Below are 17,877 nucleotides of genomic sequence, written 5' to 3' on the forward strand. Positions count from 1 at the left end.
CCAGTCCTTATAGCAGATGTAACATCACCTCCTTCTATTGGTTCTCCTTCCTCGTAACGTGTCATAAACAGTGAAGTCCAGATGGTGACAATAATTGTGAATTAAAACCTGATAAATAAACATATAATGAAGCCGTAACATATTGTAAGTACTTTGATTTTGAGGACGTAAAGAAAACATGGAGGTAAGATGAAGTCTTCTTGATTTTGATTGTTTATTAAATCTTACGCTAGTAAGCTAACGTTAGCTTACTAGCTGTCAACCAGTCAAAGTCCAGCAACTAAAACATAAATATTTCCCGAAGATATGCAATATAGAAAGTTTGACATGCGGTTCTGTGTAGGGCATTTAAGATCGAATATTGCACCCTAATGCGATTTATTTCTCCAGAACTAAGGTACAGCAACAAAAAAAAAAAGAGTAGCTAATAAATGTATTATTAATGTTTTCTCTGTCTTTCTGACTTCAACAGAATATTCAAAGCCTTCCAATTGACATACAGACCAGCAAGCTTTTGGGTAAGGCGCGAAAATAAAATGAGTTGCTGTCTATCCATATGTTACTTTACTTATGTGCAATGGTGGAAGACGTGTTCAGAACATTGAGTAAAAGTACTAATAATGTGAAAACACTCCACGACTAGTGACTTCCTGCATTCAATACTTCTCTTAAGCCAAACTGTGTATCAACAAAATATTTCCCTAAATGCTTATGTGTAAACTAAACTCTTTTCATACCTTTCACCAACCTGCAATCTGAATCAGATGATGCCAGATGAACGGTTATTACTGATGTTGAATCATGTGTCCACAGACTGGCTGCTGGACCGTCGTCACTGCAATCTGAAATGGCAGACTGCAGTGAAAGAAATCAGAGAGAAGATCAATGCTGCCATTCAGGACATGCCAGAGAACGAGGAGATCAAGCAGCTCCTCTCCGGCTCCTGTAGGTCCATTATAACCCCAGATTGTTGTCTATTAACATCTTTTACATTGAAGTTACAGAGATGAGCATCCATTTTTAGAGTTGCAACATAAAAATATTTCTTTTAATACTTTTTGCCATGCAACAGATGAAGTATATGTTGCAGCTTTAGTCCTCGGCTGTTTTGATAAATGTTTTGTTGTGCAGTAAAGGTAACTTGTGTTCAGTCCTCCTTCCTGTTCCTACTCTGTATGAAGGCTTCTAAATGTGCACTCTTTGTTTCTTTTGTTTGTTTTTATTGACAGACATTCACTACTTTCACTGCTTGAGGATAGTGGAGCTACTGAAGGGAACTGAGGTCTCCTCTAAGAACATCTTTGGCAGATATTCATCTCAGAGGATGAAGGTGAGCAGATTCGAACGAGCTGCTATTGTCCGTTGGAGTTTCCAATTAGTACCGCATACAAAGAGGGGCTTTCTTTGTGTTCTGTTCCTCTGCTCTAAAACCACTAAAGAATCCTAGCATTCAGATTTGAATTGTGTTTATTTTTGACAGGACTGGCAAGAGATTGTGTCCCTTTATGAGGCAGATAATATCTATTTGGGTAAGTGTATTATCTTTATGTATTTTTCATTGTATAATATCTGTATGCACTTTTAGAGTCCTCTATATATTATAAGGTAGGCAGGCTATTTTAGCAATCAAAACATATTTAAATAATTTAAGTTCTTTATTGCTGCCGATCAAATTATGCTACACTATTATAGGAAAATTACATAAGGCTATAAAAAAATGTATTGCATGTATAAAGTTTTTTATTTATTTATTTTATTTCTAAGATGGACATAACAAGAAAAAGTAACTAAAAAAACAATAGGCGTAAGGTAGAAAATGAATTAGTGTTAATTTATTTGATGCATGTGTTTCTACAAAATACGTAGTGTAACCATAGGAACACATGCATGCACATGGTCTTGCATCAGTACATGATTTACTCTAAAAATAAATATACTTTTACAAAAAAGAAATGTTCCCTTACTCCTGATGGATTCTCTATTTTAAACCCACACAACTGGGTGAACATTTGAAAGGCCCGGAGAGATTATTATGGATCTAATAAAGTATTTTATTACAAAGGGATGATGCTGGGATTATTTGAGTCCAGGAATAACCTTATCATACCCCCTGATCCCATTCAAAGTTGTTTAAATTAACCAATGTGATCCCAGCGGAGGTGGCCAGCTTGCTGAGTCGCAACGTGAGCTATGAAGGGCCGGCTCTGAGGAAGCAGCTGGCCAAAGCTCAGCAGCTGCAGCAGGAGCTGAGCCGGCGGGAGGTGGACTGCCAGAGCTCGGCCGCAGACCTGAGGGAGCGCTACTACACCGCCTGCAAACAGTACGGCATCACGGTAAGTAGAAGAACATTAGAACTCACTGTGCTCTGTGTAGACATGCTTCATCTTGATGACTGTTTCTCCTCTGGCAGGGAGAACATGTGGCCCGGGAGCTGCAGGCGCTGGTCAAAGACCTGCCAGCGGTTCTGGATCAGGTTGGGAGGGATGCAGCGAAGTTTGAGGAGCACATCAAACTTTATACAGCGTTCACAAACTTTGTATGCGAGTGGTGAGTATATAACAAAATACAGTCCTACATACCTTACATTTTTAACTGTTTTTATTCACATGCACACATCCCTAGTAGCAGCAGATAAAACATTTGCAGCTCCTAAAATAAGAAAAATGTTTTGTCTGTTGCTTATAATTAAAGAAAACAGGAACAGCTTTTTGTTTGTCACAACCTCACATCTTGTCATCTGTAGGTCTGAACCAGTCCTGCCCATGCTGACATTCGCCCAGCAGAAAGGGAACACAACGTTTTATGAGTGGAGAACGGGGAACGTCCCCACGGTTATTGAGAGGCCAGTTGTGGAGGAAGCACCTTCTGAAACAGTCACAGACGATATGGTGGGTCCTAATGTCTCTATACTGAGTATTAATAAGGGGATACATACAGTTGAGGCCACAATTATTAGCCCCCCAGGAGTTATGGAACATTTTCCTAAAATTCTTCCCAATGTTTCCAGCATTGATAAAAACTTGATATAATCAAACATTCACCAGTGCTAGTAGCTTTTGGTACATAAAATACGTTTTTAGGCTTGCTTTATATCAAATATAGTGAAAAATGGGTTGGTCAAAAATATTAGCCCCCGTATGAATTTTTGCTTTTCAAAAACACACCAAATCAATCAATCAGCTTTCAAACCACACCTAATCAACCAATCAGCTCTCAAGCCACACCTGAGCATTCAATCAGCATAAAAGGACTCCAAGAAACAGGCACTTGAATACCTTATTGAGAGGGACTATACTACTACTCCTACTCACCATGCCAAAGACAAAGGAAATCAGTCTTGAGCTCAGAAAGAAGATAGTGGAGGTTCATGATAAGGGGGAAGGCTATATTGCTATTTCCAAGCGCTTCACAGTGTCTAGAACTGCTGTACGTTGCATCATTGCGAAGTACAAGGAGACAAATTCTGTAAGAAACAAACCTGGGCGTGGTCGAAAGCGCAAGATTTCAAGAACTCTGGAGAGGAAAATAGTCAGAGATGTCAGCAAGAATCCCCGGACATCTGCCAAGATGATTGTTGCTGACCTGGGGCCTCGTTTATAACGCCTTGCGTAGGATTCACGTGGGAAGGTTGCTTACGTAGTACAAAGCAAAAAAATAGGTACAGAAATGTTCCGACATTTTCCGATTCACAAAACATTGCGTACCGGTGAGGGAAGTGCGTACGGCACTTCCTACGCCTGTTTCCCTTTATAAATCACAATCGACTCGAAATGCGGCGCAGCTTTTGCAGGCTTCACGTAACGCCCATATTTGCCTATAAATAGTCAAAGAAACGCCCATTCATTCATTCATTCATGTTGACTGCATGAAGAAGATCGCAGGAAATGACGACAGCACAGCTAAAAAAGACATCTCACACCGTGTCAGATTTTGGTTATTTTGGGGAGGTCGAGATAAATCATATTGTTTGGTGGATGCAGTTTGAATCTGGTTCAAACTGCATCCACCAAACAATATGAGTAGCAGCATGGAGGTCGGATCGTCACCAAAATAAATAAATAAGTGGTCCGAAAAAGGTTAATGACAAAAGAAATACACATAACCTAACCTTCCTCAGGCAGTGTGTTTGTCCCGGGGACAGGAGACACCCCCTTGATGAGAAACTGTAAGAAATGATCGGGGAATCCCTCCGGAGTGGAGTCATGACGACTGGATCTGAATTATTTTGTTGTATTTGGTGGTTTGTGTTCCAGCTGTCGATCAGCAACTATATATCCATAATCCACCAGTTAAAGGAAATACAACTAATGTATTGTGTTATATTAGCTGTACAATTTACCACATATGGTGTTCTTAGTTTCCATACCTCCTGTGTTTTACGAGCGACTTATCAAGTCTTGGCAAACGGGCCTTGTTCGGGTGCAAGGCATCATGAAAAAAGAAAATTATGTTGACATTTTGAGGGATAATATGAAAAAATCTGCTCTTAGTCTTCGCTTAGGTCGTCGCTGGGTCTTCCAACAAGACAATGACCCAAAGCACACATCAAAATTGGTCCAACAGTTCCTAAAGGACACCAAAACCAAGGTGCTGGAGTGGACCGCACATAGCCCAGATCTTAATCCTATTGAGAATCTCTGGCGGGTGCTCAAAGTGAATGTCCATGCTCGGAAACCACGCAATTTGGACCAGCTGGAACAATTTGCAATGGAAGAATGGGCCAAAATCCCTCAAGAGACCTGTGCCAACCTAGTAAAGAACTACTCTAAGAGGTTCTTGTCAGTTGTGGCTCAGAAAGGGTACACTATTGACTATTAATGGCCTGGGGGCTAATATTTTTTGACAAACCCATTTTTCACTATATTTGCTATAAAGCAAGCCTAAAAACTTATTTTATTTTCCAAAATGTACCAAAAGCTACTAAATAGCACTGGTGAATGTTTGATTATATCAAGTGTTATCAATGCTGGAAACATTGGGAAGGATTTTAGGAAAATGTTCCATAACTCCTGGGGGACTAATAATTTTGGCCTCAACTGTACATAATAGAAACTTCTATTACCACCTACATAATGAGGGTGGTCAAACTTAATCGCAGAGTCCTTTCTCTTGGGGCAGCTCTCTCCTACTGCAAGATATTCAACAAATAACATAATCTATTAAATAAGTGTACGTTTGTTTTAATTCACCATTCATTTGCCTCACTGCTGACTTAAATGTTTCTGTATGGTCTTTGAAAATCCGCTTCAGATTGACTGGGGTAACTTTGGCAGTGGTGCAGACACTCTGGGTGTTACCTCCGCCATCACAGTGGAGGATGGAGCCGACTATGGCATCAGTCTGGAGACCAGCGCTGAGGTAACATATCTGCATTTTAAATATACAGTACTAATTTTATCATATGCATTATGTTACTCAAATGTTAACATAGGGCTGTGCGATTATGGCAAAAATCATATTCACGATTATTTTGGTCAATAATTGATATCACAATTATTAAAAACGATTATCCATTTACTTTGAAAACATCCATATATTGAAAAAAAAATGTGAACAGTATGTTTTTAACAGTTGATTACCCTGAATTTTAAGTATAATTCAACATAAAAATAAAAATAATAATAGTTTTATTTCGATTACATTGTTTTCGTAATCGTTGCAAGCCAAAATCGTAATCGAGATTAAAATACGATTAATTGCACAGCCCTATGTTAACATGTACATATTCATTTGAATGTAGAACATTTTCTACAGATAGAAAATATTAATGTGGTTTACATTCTGTAATGTAATTAATCTAGCTAAAACTATGCAATTGATACTATTGGGAAATACATGAACTCTCATTCTAGATAAATAACAAAAAATAAATAAGTATAAAAAAAAAATGTATTATACTACAATACATACCAGAGTAAATAATAATACTTCATATATAGGATCTGCTATTAAGTGTGTTAAAATGCAGAATTATAGAAGAATACAAGTAAAAAAAAGAAAATACCGTATAAATGAAGTTGAAGTTCATTTATCTTAGGTATGGATAGTTTGGTTGAAGGATTGAAGATGTGCATATACAGAAGTCCAGATCCATCTTTAATTGTCTCTTTATTATCGTTTGTTGATTGATCTGAAAAGGGGGGGGGGTTACAAATCACATTGAGATTACACATCATAATAATAATTCAAAATATATTTCAGCAAAGGCAGTCATCTGAGCATAATTAGGCATAAGAATGTAGAACTAACTTAAACAAGTGCAATTTAAATAGTTCAGCAAACAAGGATATAAACTACGTAAGCTGTTAAATTAATACCATTTATAGCAAAGGAAACTCACAGATCATTTACGCAGAGAAACAGTTGGTGTGAGGCTTCCACATGAGGCTTCTTTGTTCAGGAAAGGATTTGCCACAGGTGAGCTGGCTGCCTTTAGATTACTTAGCTCCGCCCCTCCAGGATGGCAGGTAGAGGAAGATTGGAGGGGGATATTCCATAGTAGTATTAAATGGAAAGACATTTGTTCTAAACTGATCCCAACTTTGACAATTCAACAAATATACACTTAAAAGCCTAATGGTGTTGTTTTTAAAAGCAATTAAAAAGAACACATTTGGAACATTTTGCTTTTGGAACTTCTGCTCTAATATAACAACTTGTACCTGCCTCCCTTTAACAGGACACTGGTGGCATTGACTGGGGTGACAGTGAAGCAGCTCCCATTGAAATTGAAATTGTTGATGCAGGCACAGACTGTAACTACTTTTCCCTTTATAAATCACCATTATTGCTCAGCTGTTAACATTTCTGTTTGCTAAAATAATGTTTGTTAACTTGCAGGTCCTGAGGGTGTGGCACGAGGTGAGGATGCTCTGACTATCCTGGAGAACTCTCAGTCACGCAGCGTGTTCATTGATGAGCTCACGGAGGTAAAGACTGCTGCCATCTAGTGTTAAATAACTCTTCAACAACCGTGAATCCCCTGATTTACTTTTAACATCTGCAAATATAAAAAAATCACATATTTGGAATAATGAGCCTTGCTTTTAGAATCATGATTTAAAGAAATTGACCCTTCAATAGCATTTTATTTGTCAGATTTTTATAGATTTTTTATTTCACGTCAACTTGTATATTTTCTACTTTTAAATGCTGTTTTATTTCTATTTTGAGATGTTTACATTTTTGAATTTTTCATTTCTACTCTTTTAATTTCTACTTATGTGCAATGCTTTGTTTTTTATGCTGCTGCAACGCAAACATTTACCAATTTGGGATCACATCTTATCTTATAAATGGCTTAAGACGTAAAACCCATCTATAGAGAACTGGAATAATATAATTTATGACATTTTGGAAAGAATCACCATCGCTAAGAGCCTTGGGGAAATACAATTTGCCCTTTTTCTTATTTGAAATTGTGTATTTCTTAATCGCAAAAACACCCCATGTACTACTTTTGAGTTCAATCATTATATTGTATAAAGCTTAAAAGAGGAATAATGCTGTAAAAGTAACAAACTAAAAATAATGATTAAAAAAACATGGCCTTGGGTGATCAAAAATAAAGGAAACAAATTCAAATAATAAACTGAAAGGAAAATAAATTTGGATTAGGTCATCTGACAGATTTAGCCCCAACATGTGATACTGGTTTCATGTGTTTGTACAGCTGGAAGTGTTTTTAACCCAGCGCATAAGTGAGATGGGAGAGGAGGGAGATGTGGTGGCCATGAGCCAGTTCCAGATGGCCCCTTCTGTCATCCAAGCTCAATCCCGTGAACACGTGCGGGGGATGCTGTCAGAGGTGCGGGACCTCCTGGGCCGCCTCACCTCGCTCCGGATGCAGCACCTGTTCATGATCCAGGCCTCGCCACGGTACGCTGAGCCCCATAGCATCTGCTTCAGTCAGCATAAATCAACACCTTCTCATTTTTCTTACATCTGAAATGTGTTGTTTAGGTATGTTGAGCGTGTGTCAGAGGTGCTGAGGCAGAAGCTGAAGCAGGCAGACATCCTGGTCCTGAAAGCTGCCTCAATGGTTGAGAGGAGACAGGAAGCTCTGGAGGAGCAGTCCAGGCTGGAGCCTCGTGTCGACCTGCTGGCAGGACGCACCCGGGAACTCCAGAAAATGGTATTGGATTACACTTTCAGTTTATTTTTATGTTCACACTTCAGTTCACTAGAAAGAGAAAGTGCTGTAGGGTTTTTCTCCCCACCCACATCACTGGATCATTAGATCTATCTTGACATATACTGTAATAATGAGTATTGTCGTCATTAATTCTGATTTGTGTCTTTTACAGATTGAAGCAGACATTTCAAACCGATACAACAACCGGCCTGTCAACCTAATGGGGGTTAATATATAGTGGACGTTGTGACATTTACTAAAAATCTTTTGTCATGATCTATTCTCAGAAATAAAAGTGGTATTTAATTGTAATTTATTACGTCTTGTGTGGATTCTTTACAATGTCTGGTTTAACACTGAACAAATTAATAAAGTAATGGATCATTCATTATTTATGAAAAAACATGAAGAAAACTTGTGGATGGAAATCTTTCAAACAAAATGTTATTTTGTGCTAAGTGGTGGAAAATAATTAATCACATTAATTATAGTACGATTTTGAGGTGTTTACATGTATTTACATTTATTGTTATGCTATTTTAAACTTTACCACATCTCAGAGCCATATTTTGTACCTTACTCCACTGATTATTTAAAGTTCCTTTGAAGATTAACATTAATAATATAAAACATAAAAAGTTAGACTATTTTAGTAACAAACTATTGGCATCAAAATATACTTAAAGTACTGGATTACTTTATGCATAATAGCCCATTTCTGGATAATACATGTTGGACTATACATATTGATGCATTAATTTGAACATCACTTTAAAGTTAAAGCTGGTAAGGGTGGAGCTATTGTTGAAAATATCTAATATCTAAATACTTCACCGTTCTTACAGAATCATAAAAAATATCTATCGTGTGATATATTTTTCTAAATATACTTTGGAAGAAAAACACATTTTTAATAAGCTCGTCTTTGCCACGTAATATATTTTAAAATGGGATAATGGTGATGCAAATGTGTGTAATATTAGTGGGCTGATGAAAGCTTTCTACTAGAATGTTCTGCGCATGCTCTGTTTGAAAGCGTGTTTTGGTGTCAAGCGGCGCTCAATGCTAGGCTAGCCGGGCCAGCTAGCATTTCTGCAAGTCATGGTGGGCCATTCAATGAGCAAAGGCTGGAGATCGGGCAACACTGTGGAGCTTTTAATAAAACAGCGATCAAATTCTGCTCTTAGGTGGTAGTGGACTTTTGGGCATGAAGACACAGTTACCCAATCTTCATGCGTGAGTATTAAATCAATCAACTAATAATGCGTAAACCGAAACATTGATTGCACTGATTCATGAGCATGATGTGACGTTAGCAGACACATGGATGAATAGGTAGTATTTATGTGAATGACTGGATACTGTGGCGTGTGTTGTTTAATACATAAGTTACTTTTGAAAGTACTCAAATGGTAGTTAGCAGCCAACTAGCTTTCAAGGCTAGCACAGTGTAGTTCCAATAGTAGTTCAGCTGTTTCTTTAAGCCCCACCCGTGTGCCATTCCTATTGGCCGGGGTGTTCTGGAGTCATGTGTCGTCACCGCACTTTTGGCCCGAGAAAGGCTGTGCAATCTGTCAATCATCTTTTCACCACTTGTTGCTAGGGAGATTGTTTGATGCTAGCAAAGAGACCAGTAGAGGTACCTGTCACTTTTTCAAGGTAAACAAAGATGCGAGCTTACTAGATGTGGCGAAATGAAATATTATTTCTACTTCATGATATGTAATAAGATGGTTATACATGTGTAATAGCAGTAGTCGGGTGTCAAAACACAGGGTAGCTAACAGCTAACGTCATAAGGACGAAGATAGGAGAAGAGGGAGGGACCCTGCCTGCTACCGAACGCTGTCGTTGGTGCTAGCCAGCCTAGAAAGCCTCCTCGACTCTCCCATTCACCTTCAGCAGCACCACGAGAAGTAGTTGTCCTGTGCAAGGGTGGGGTGATGCTGCCTTAAGCTCTGTGTTCACCATCTCTGATCCTCTGAATTTAAAGAAAAAGAAAAAGGAAAGGCCATTGCGCGGTGCGAGTCTTGGGAGGATGGAGTGGTTGCTGTGGGCTAGCAAGTCCTGATTTGTTGTAATGTATTTGTCATTAACATGTGCTTAATACAAATGTAGGAAGGTAAGATTTGTCTGTCATACAGCTGAAAGCAGTGTGTTTATAATGTTGTACTATGTAGTTTCTATTGAGAGAATAAAATGTTATTTCTCACTTTTGTCAGGAATGGGAACCCTATGAAGAACAAAGCTTTGAGCACCAACTGGACTCTCTGACAGTGGAAACTCCTCCTGGATCTTACATGCCTTTTTAAACATACTGAATCCTGTTGAAGACACCCCTTTCCCCCCCCCTAACTATATTTAACCACTTTTTTTTACGTTCATGTATCTCTCTCTGTCTTCTAGCACAAGTACAGAAGTAGTAATCCACGCTCCCCGTTTTTGTTTTTGTTTTTTACTTTCACCTTTTTGTTCCTTTGTAAAGAAATGCTTTACCTGAAAAAATACTTCACAGAGGGCCTGATTCAGTTCACCATCCTCCTGAGTCTCATTGGGGTGCGGGTGGACGTTGACAGCTATCTAAGCAATCAGCTGCCCCCTCTGAGAGAGATCATCCTGGGCCCTAGCTCAGCCTACACTCAGACACAGTTCCACAACCTCCGCAACACGCTGGACGGCTATGGCATCCATCCAAAGAGTGTGGACCTCGACCAATTCTTTACCACTCGGCGGCTGCTGAACCAGGTGCGCCAGCTGGACCGCCTCTCCGTCCCCAGTACCGAGCTCACCACCTGGCTTGTGCATCGTGACTCTGAGACTGTGGTGTCCACCAGCAGCCAGCCCAGCCCCAGTATCACCCTGGACAATGGGGGCGGCCTAGAGGACGTTAACAACCCTGACGCTACCCCGGCCATGAGGGGAGGAAGTGTAGGAACTGAATCCACGTACAACCTGAACGCAGAGGACAGCAGCCTGGGAGCCGTGGCCCCTGAGGGCAACCAGGAGCAACCGGGCAGCAGGGATGGCAATGATGACCTCAGCAAAGAGGTACTGCAGTTTGTCAATTTCTCCACTCTGAAAACACCTGTCAAAAGGTGGAGGTGGGGTCAAACTGTTTGACAGTTGCTTGTTGTCATCGCATTTACCTGCGGTGTCGCTACTTAATACTATAATACACTTTTTGTTAAAATACTCACCTTATCAAGATTACAATGTGCTTTACAAAATACAAGAGAATATAATAAAAAAGAGAATTGACCATACGAAATAGATAGTGAAAATGATGAGAACTAAAGAAATAGTGAATTAGAAAGCTCAACAATAAAAAGAAGAAAAAGTGTTTTAAAAAGGATGAATAAGGTGCTGGTAATCACCTTACATCTGTAATTCATTGGACAAGCAGATTGTATAATGTATGTTAAATAACTAACCCTAATGAAATTTAGCTTGGAGGTTCATATTTTCACTGGCCCTCCTAACCTAATATTCCAAGTAGCATCAGAATCCACAGATGTTAGCAGGAATAGATATAAAATAATGTATTCCTATCAATTCTGGTCACTTAAAATATACAACAACAATTACTCAATCTGTCATTTCTAACTACTATACAGGTAGTATCAGATTCATAAATATTACAGGGTATGGCAGCATTAAACACATAGGTATACTGTATTCCAAAATAATAAAACATACACTCACTTCAAATGTCTTTACTGACATTAAACACTGTCCACAGCCTTGGTCTTTAATCAGTGTCAGATATTTTTAGGCCAACCAGTTGAGTCACATTCATTACAGCTGGGATTCTTGTCATAGTTACTGTTGTTTATGAGGGTACAAACGTAAGCAAACAGTTGTAACTTAAATAACTTAATTTTTGTTTCTTAAACTTAATTGTCCTAAAAGAGCACATAAGAGAAAAAAAAGGGATATTTTTTTAAGACAACATGTTACATTTTTGTTTAAGAACTTAGAGAAAACTTGTACATGAAGGCAATATTAATGCAGCGGCGTTCGAGTCACACAAAGTCATTGTTTGACTGTAAGAAAACTAAAAGACTTCTTTCTGATCACATGAACACCACCATGTCAAAGTGATTCTGTCATGGTTGCATCATCTGACTTCATTTCTGTTGCATGATCCGCCAAAATTACCCACTGTTATGAAATAATGAGCCCAAAAATAGGCAGTATAAGTACTAGTTTATTATCATAAATGGCCCAGCTATGTTGATTTCTAACCTGGCTACAGTATAAGTTAAATACATTGAATGCCTACACATTACCTGGTTATTAAAGTGACTCTTCTCTGCACAGGGCCATTTCTCAATGGTTGCTATCTGTTTTTCCAGGACATTGACTTGATTGACATTCTATGGAGACAGGACATCGACCTCGGTGCGGGAAGAGAAGTGTTCAACTACAGCAACCGTCAGAAGGAGAGCGAGGAGGAGGAGAAGCCCAGCCCACGAGAGAACAAAGACGGGAATGAGGAACAAGAGCGCTGGAGAAATGGAGTTAACTTACAAGGTGCCCAGCCGGTGGACGGGGAGACCGGAGAGAGTATCCCAGAGCAGGTCAGTAGACTAAATGGATCTCTGATATCCTTGTCTTTCATCCAGGGGGAGGTGGTTCATTTAACTGGCTCTTAGTACATAAAAAAGAAAATAGAAACTAGGGAGCTGCTTCACATGAGTTTGTCTTCATGTGGAGACAGTTCCAGTCTCTCCACCACCGCCTAAAACATTGTGGTTTGAGAAATTGCTGTTTGAATACTAGAGTATTATCTCATTGTTTTGTCACTCAAGTTAATGAGTCAAGACTCATTCAGTGGAAAGAGAGCTCAAAGCAATCAAGCTGTTGCTTTTATGAAGTTAGAATTCTATAGAATCGCATTTATATCAGGGCTTAACACCCATGGGAATTTTCGGAATGGTTAGCCCCAATGACGTTAAATGTAATCCTTGTTAATATATAGATGTACACGTGCGGCTCATCCAGACCTGGAATTGGAGGCATCCACAACGTTTCCATGAACCCAAAACGATATTTGGTGTTATTTTGTTTATATTGTACTAGACAGAATGGTCTAATTTGACGGAAGAAACTACGTAAATGCACCGAATATTTATCAACAGTGCAAGAAACTGATTGTCAGCCCAATAACCAGCAATTGCAAATCACACAGGGGTGTGTCTGTGTGCTGTTAAAAGATCCTCAGGATATAAAATGAAGAAAAAACTGCGAAATGAAATGCCAACAATCGCCCCTAGAAAAAGGAATAAGCAGCCGATAGCAGATATACTTGTGATTCACCATCTATTGCTATATGCTATTATGAAAATGTGTCTTAGCCTTGACTCAAGTCACATACCAGCAGAAACATCAGCTGGCTTAAGTCAGGATGATGGATGCTTTCCCACCAAACACAAACACCAACCCATTTGAACTCCGTATTCGCACATTTCTACAGTTGGTTTTGTTTGCTGGTCCAAGACACACAGACGCCACGGCACCAACGGCACAAACCATGGAATTCTCTGTAAGTGAAGGATCAGAAACAGAAAGAGTTGCTACAGTGGCGTTGGTATCACTACCCGAAAAAACTGGGCTACGGTGTGAAAAAGGGCCCCGACATAATTTTAAATATTTGTGACTGTACTGGTATCTCTCTTGTCGTTGTTGTTACCCAGCTCCCAGTTCTTGGCTCACAGACTTCACTGTCTCTACAAGAATGCTTGAGGCTGTTGGAGGCCACTTTCCCTTTTGGAGAAGAATCTGAGGTCAAACCATACAACAGTGTTGTTTCACATGCATTGCAAGTATTGTGTTTTTCATTAGGGTGTAAAAAAACTAAAGTTGTTGCATTTTTTTTTGCAATTTTTCAAATAGTTTCCAGCACCGGTTGTTGTCACGGCAGAAATAGTTTCCAATGAGGAAGTTCCTTCTACGTCTCAGGGTCTTCCTCTGGCTCCACTCCGGCCTGCAGGAGAGACACAGCTAGACCTGGAGCAGCAGTGGCAAGACATCATGGCCATCATGGAGCTGCAAGTATGTCCACTTCTTAACTCATCACATATATTTGATTGTTCTGACACCATTAACATTTAACCGTCGTATTGTGAACATTCTGACTTTTGGGTACAGCCATATAAGGAAGTATGAAAAATTCCGCCTAACTCTAAAAATGTAAACTCATTTAAAAATAGGGGAAAAAAAGGTTTTCTCTCAACTATTTAGCGTTTAATGCTTAAATCTTTCTGTTCCAAGGCGATGGAAGTGAACAGCTCTTCACCCAACAGCAGCTCCAGCAGTGACAGCGGCACGACTGACTCCAACACTGTGGTAAACTTTGGGCTTTCCACTCGCTCAACTCCGGTAAACCAGGACGTCAGCCTCCATCAGGCCTCCCTCCCCAGCTGCAGCCAAGACTTCCCCCCCATCTTTTATCCCCAGGTGGACTCCACTACCACCCCCCCAAGAACCACCATGCTCAGACTTTCTTCCAGCAACTCCAGCAGCATCAACTCCACGTTTGGAGCCACCAACCTGACCGGGATCTTCATCCCTCCACACGTTAACAGTTCCAGTACCAACATTACATCCACGCCGATCCTTCCCGATCCATTCAGCAACCTTCTGGAAGAGTCCATGCTGGATGAGATCAGCTTGCTGGACCTTGCTATGGAGGAGGGCTTCAGCCAGGCCCAGGCCTCGCAGTTGGAGGAAGAGCTTGACTCAGATTCTGGTCTCTCCTTGGACTCCAGCCACAGCCCGCCCTCCCCGAGCAGTTCCGAGACATCCTGCTCCTCGGCAGCGTCTTCTTCTTCAACATCCGCCACCTTCTCCGAGGAGGGGGCCGTGGGGTACAGCACCGACTCAGAGGTCGCCACCGCGGAGGAAGGTGCTGTCGGCGGTTATCAGCCCGGGTACAGCAAGCTCTGCCGTATGAGCTATCAGAACCCCTCCCAGTTCCACGGCCTCCCTCAGCTGGACAACATCGGCCACAATCACACGTACAACCTGCCGCTTTCCTCCGTGTTCGCCGAGGATCCGGAGCTCCCCATCTCATCCGGGAAGAAGGCCATGAAACACTCGAAGCTTCAGCCTCCTCAGGACTTGTACGACAAGCACTCAAGTCGGGACGAACGCCGAGCACGGTCCATGAAAATTCCCTTCTCCAACGAGAAGATCATCAACCTGCCCGTGGAAGAGTTCAACGAGCTTCTAGCGAAGCACCACCTGAGCGAAGGCCAGCTGGCGCTCATCCGTGACATCCGAAGGCGCGGCAAGAACAAGATGGCGGCTCAGAACTGCCGCAAGCGCAAGCTGGACACCATCATCAACCTGGAGCAGGGCGTCCACGACCTGCGGCGCAACAAGGGTCGCCTGCTGAAGGAGAAGATGGAGTTCATCCGTTCCATCCGGCAGATGAAGCAGAAGATGCAAAGTCTGTACCAGGAGGTGTTCACTCAGCTGCGGGACGAGGAGGGCCGGCCCTACCCCCCCAGCGAGTACTCGCTCCAGTACAGTGCCGACGGCAGCGTGCTGATCATGCCCCGCGGCGTGACAACTGCGGAGCAACACCGTAAGCCCGAGAAAAAACAAAAAGACAAAAAGAAGTGAGGGGGGCGCTAACTGCTGTTTTATTCTATCACTTTGCTAAATCAACAAGAACGATTTCTGCAGATGCAAGAGAGATGCCCTTTTTTCCTTTAAGAAGATTCTGGTGAGTAGAAAAATGGCATTGTTGACTACTCTTCCTGAATTAGTTTCTCCCTTTTCAATTTGTGGCTACATTTTTTTCCTGGAAACAACTTTGAAGCAGAAGTAGCTCTCTCCGTTTGAGTACTGATATTTCATTCTTTAATTGGGGGAAAACAATAAGCGCGGAGAAGAGGGATGTAAAAGGACATACAATGAGCTATTAGAAAATGTTTAGCTGCTCTCGACCCTTTTGCAGCAAACCGCTAAGGAGGGAGACGATTTGTGAGGTAAATAAAAAGGACTGTTATTCGAGAGAAGTGGGAGTAAAAGAACACTGTCGACGAGGACGGTTGGAGTACCTATGCACCGGAGGTTTTAAAGGACAGATCATCCCATCCTGGAGACTTTTTGTGATTTCGACAGTGAGGTTTTTAAGTTGCAAATCTTCAGGCGAAGAACAACATTTGAGGTTCTGTGAGTTTACCAAAGGCTAAAGGAAGTCCATCAGTTTTAGAATGCCATTAACACCTATACTAACCAAAGGTTGTATGGTGCACATCACTGGATCTGACTACATTTTAAACACTGCACTCCAATTGTCTGTTTATGTGCGGCAAATTCCAGTTTTTGAGTATGTTTGTCGGAGTCCAGAGGGCCCCCGAAGTGATTGGGTTTCATGTGCGGATTGGAAGGAGGATGTTGGGATGAGAAAGAGTGTTCCTGGGCTGGCCGCTGCTAAAAAAAAAAAGGGCGTGAAAGTGAATTCCGGCAAGAGGAGCAGATGGATGTTTTAGGGAGGCACACTGCATTGCAAAATGTATCAACTTCCTTATAAATTATACATAGCACTGTAATTTGTCTTTACAAAGGCTTGGCTTTATGCATTTTGCCGTGTCTGTCGCTGTTCCTTCGCTGCGGGTTTAAATACAGGAGCTGCGTTTAGGAGGGCTCTTATTAACTGTTCATAATCTGTAGTATAAGCAAGGTTATAGGTCTCGCCACATCAGCTTTATATAAAAGTCTACACACTTTTTGTTGGTTTTGAAACTTCACACAGAGCCTGTAATCATAAGAGGAATTGAAGATACTGTGATGGGCCAGGAGCTCCAGAGGGATTTCCACCTCGAGGTTTGCCGGTTTTTGTTGTCCTCTTTGACGCCTCGTTTTACGCACTAACTTAAAACAGGCTCAGTGGACGCCTGGTGGAGCGGAATCCCTTTTTAATTTAATTTATTTGCCAACCCCACTGAAAGCCACTTTAGGCAATTTTTTAACTGCTGTAAAGCCAAGGTGTTGGCTTAAATATTATGAGTCCTATGTTTTTGTGTTAATAAAACAAAGTGAGCCAAGTTGTTACATGAGAAAAAAATAATATTTGAATGCGTGATATGACTGTGTGTGTTGTGGCCACTTTGCTTTGAATGCCTTTATTTCACAATCTCATTATCTGTCACTTTAAATGTTTTGAGAACCGGAGGAGAACGTTCTCAAAGTAGAAGTGCTATTACTCGTCTATTTGAATGAAGTTTTGTCAGTACATGTAACATCGCCCTCTTTTTAAAAAGAAAAAATAGGTTATTAGTGCCAGCTCAGATAGCGGTTAGGCTAAAATATTTATAAGAGGCAGAACAGAACTCGCAACTTTAAGATGATGTCCAAAAAATGTTTTTTGAAAGGAGAAATGTCCTCATTAAATGTGATATTCAGGCATGCAACTGGTTAACATTTACTTCAGTGTAACCCAGTGCGACACCGACTATTTAGTTCTGCTACTACTTAGTGCACTTTTTTTGTCTGTCTTGTTGTGTAAATATTTTCATGTTTGTTTTTGTCATGATTTTATGTAGTTTGTCAAGCGTCTCCATAACGGTCTCACACTCTGCTTTCAGTTTGGATGTAGTTCCCTCTGTTTTGAGATATTTGCCGGCAATCAAGAATTGTTTTTATCGATTAATAAAGTGTTTTTATTTTCACCTGTGACTCTTGTGTTCTAGTTGTCATGAATAATATATGTTGTATGCTGTAGAACAGAG

At 40.7% G+C, this 17,877-nt stretch overlaps 2 protein-coding genes across 4 annotated transcripts; both read left to right on the forward strand.

Annotated features, from left to right (window-relative positions):
• The first annotated feature begins 52 nt into the window (after nucleotides 1-52).
• On the forward strand, nucleotides 53-8,450 carry cdk5rap3 (CDK5 regulatory subunit associated protein 3). The gene is made up of 14 exons (XM_034120112.1): nucleotides 53-184; nucleotides 473-518; nucleotides 814-945; nucleotides 1,230-1,330; nucleotides 1,481-1,529; nucleotides 2,155-2,333; nucleotides 2,411-2,547; nucleotides 2,744-2,888; nucleotides 5,251-5,358; nucleotides 6,680-6,755; nucleotides 6,841-6,929; nucleotides 7,673-7,878; nucleotides 7,963-8,134; nucleotides 8,307-8,450. The coding sequence occupies exons 1-14, from the start codon at nucleotides 179-181 to the stop codon at nucleotides 8,370-8,372; spliced, it is 1,512 nt and encodes a 503-aa protein (XP_033976003.1). The 5' UTR covers nucleotides 53-178; the 3' UTR covers nucleotides 8,373-8,450.
• Nucleotides 8,451-9,209: 759 nt separating this feature from the next.
• Nucleotides 9,210-17,817, forward strand: nfe2l1b (nuclear factor, erythroid 2-like 1b). 3 transcript variants are annotated; one of them, XM_034119768.1, is made up of 6 exons: nucleotides 9,210-9,370; nucleotides 10,357-11,182; nucleotides 12,490-12,714; nucleotides 13,831-13,920; nucleotides 14,030-14,188; nucleotides 14,408-17,817. In XM_034119768.1, exons 2-6 carry the CDS (start codon nucleotides 10,622-10,624, stop codon nucleotides 15,761-15,763), a joined length of 2,391 nt encoding a protein of 796 aa, XP_033975659.1. In that variant the 5' UTR covers nucleotides 9,210-9,370; nucleotides 10,357-10,621; the 3' UTR covers nucleotides 15,764-17,817. The 3 variants fall into 3 exon arrangements, with proteins under 3 accessions (XP_033975659.1, XP_033975657.1, XP_033975658.1); XM_034119766.1 differs by lacking the exon at nucleotides 13,831-13,920; XM_034119767.1 differs by lacking the exons at nucleotides 9,210-9,370; nucleotides 13,831-13,920 and adding an exon at nucleotides 9,978-10,256.
• The last annotated feature ends 60 nt before the right edge of the window (nucleotides 17,818-17,877 follow it).

This window comes from Trematomus bernacchii, unplaced genomic scaffold (assembly GCF_902827165.1).
Source record: "Trematomus bernacchii unplaced genomic scaffold, fTreBer1.1, whole genome shotgun sequence".
Taxonomy (NCBI): domain Eukaryota; kingdom Metazoa; phylum Chordata; class Actinopteri; order Perciformes; family Nototheniidae; genus Trematomus; species Trematomus bernacchii.

Excerpts from the sequence above, each read along its gene's own strand:
- cdk5rap3 (XM_034120112.1), top strand. Across the intron at positions 2,548-2,743 it reads ACAAACTTTGTATGCGAGTG|GTCTGAACCAGTCCTGCCCA; the intron begins GTGAGTATATAA and ends TGTCATCTGTAG. Across the intron at positions 6,756-6,840 it reads TGTTGATGCAGGCACAGACT|GTCCTGAGGGTGTGGCACGA; the intron begins GTAACTACTTTT and ends GTTAACTTGCAG.
- nfe2l1b (XM_034119768.1), top strand. The coding sequence starts at position 10,622 with ATGCTTTACCTGAAAAAATACTTCACAGAGGGCCTGATTCAGTTCACC. Across the intron at positions 12,715-13,830 it reads GAGAGAGTATCCCAGAGCAG|CTCCCAGTTCTTGGCTCACA; the intron begins GTCAGTAGACTA and ends GTTGTTACCCAG. Across the intron at positions 14,189-14,407 it reads TGGCCATCATGGAGCTGCAA|GCGATGGAAGTGAACAGCTC; the intron begins GTATGTCCACTT and ends TTCTGTTCCAAG.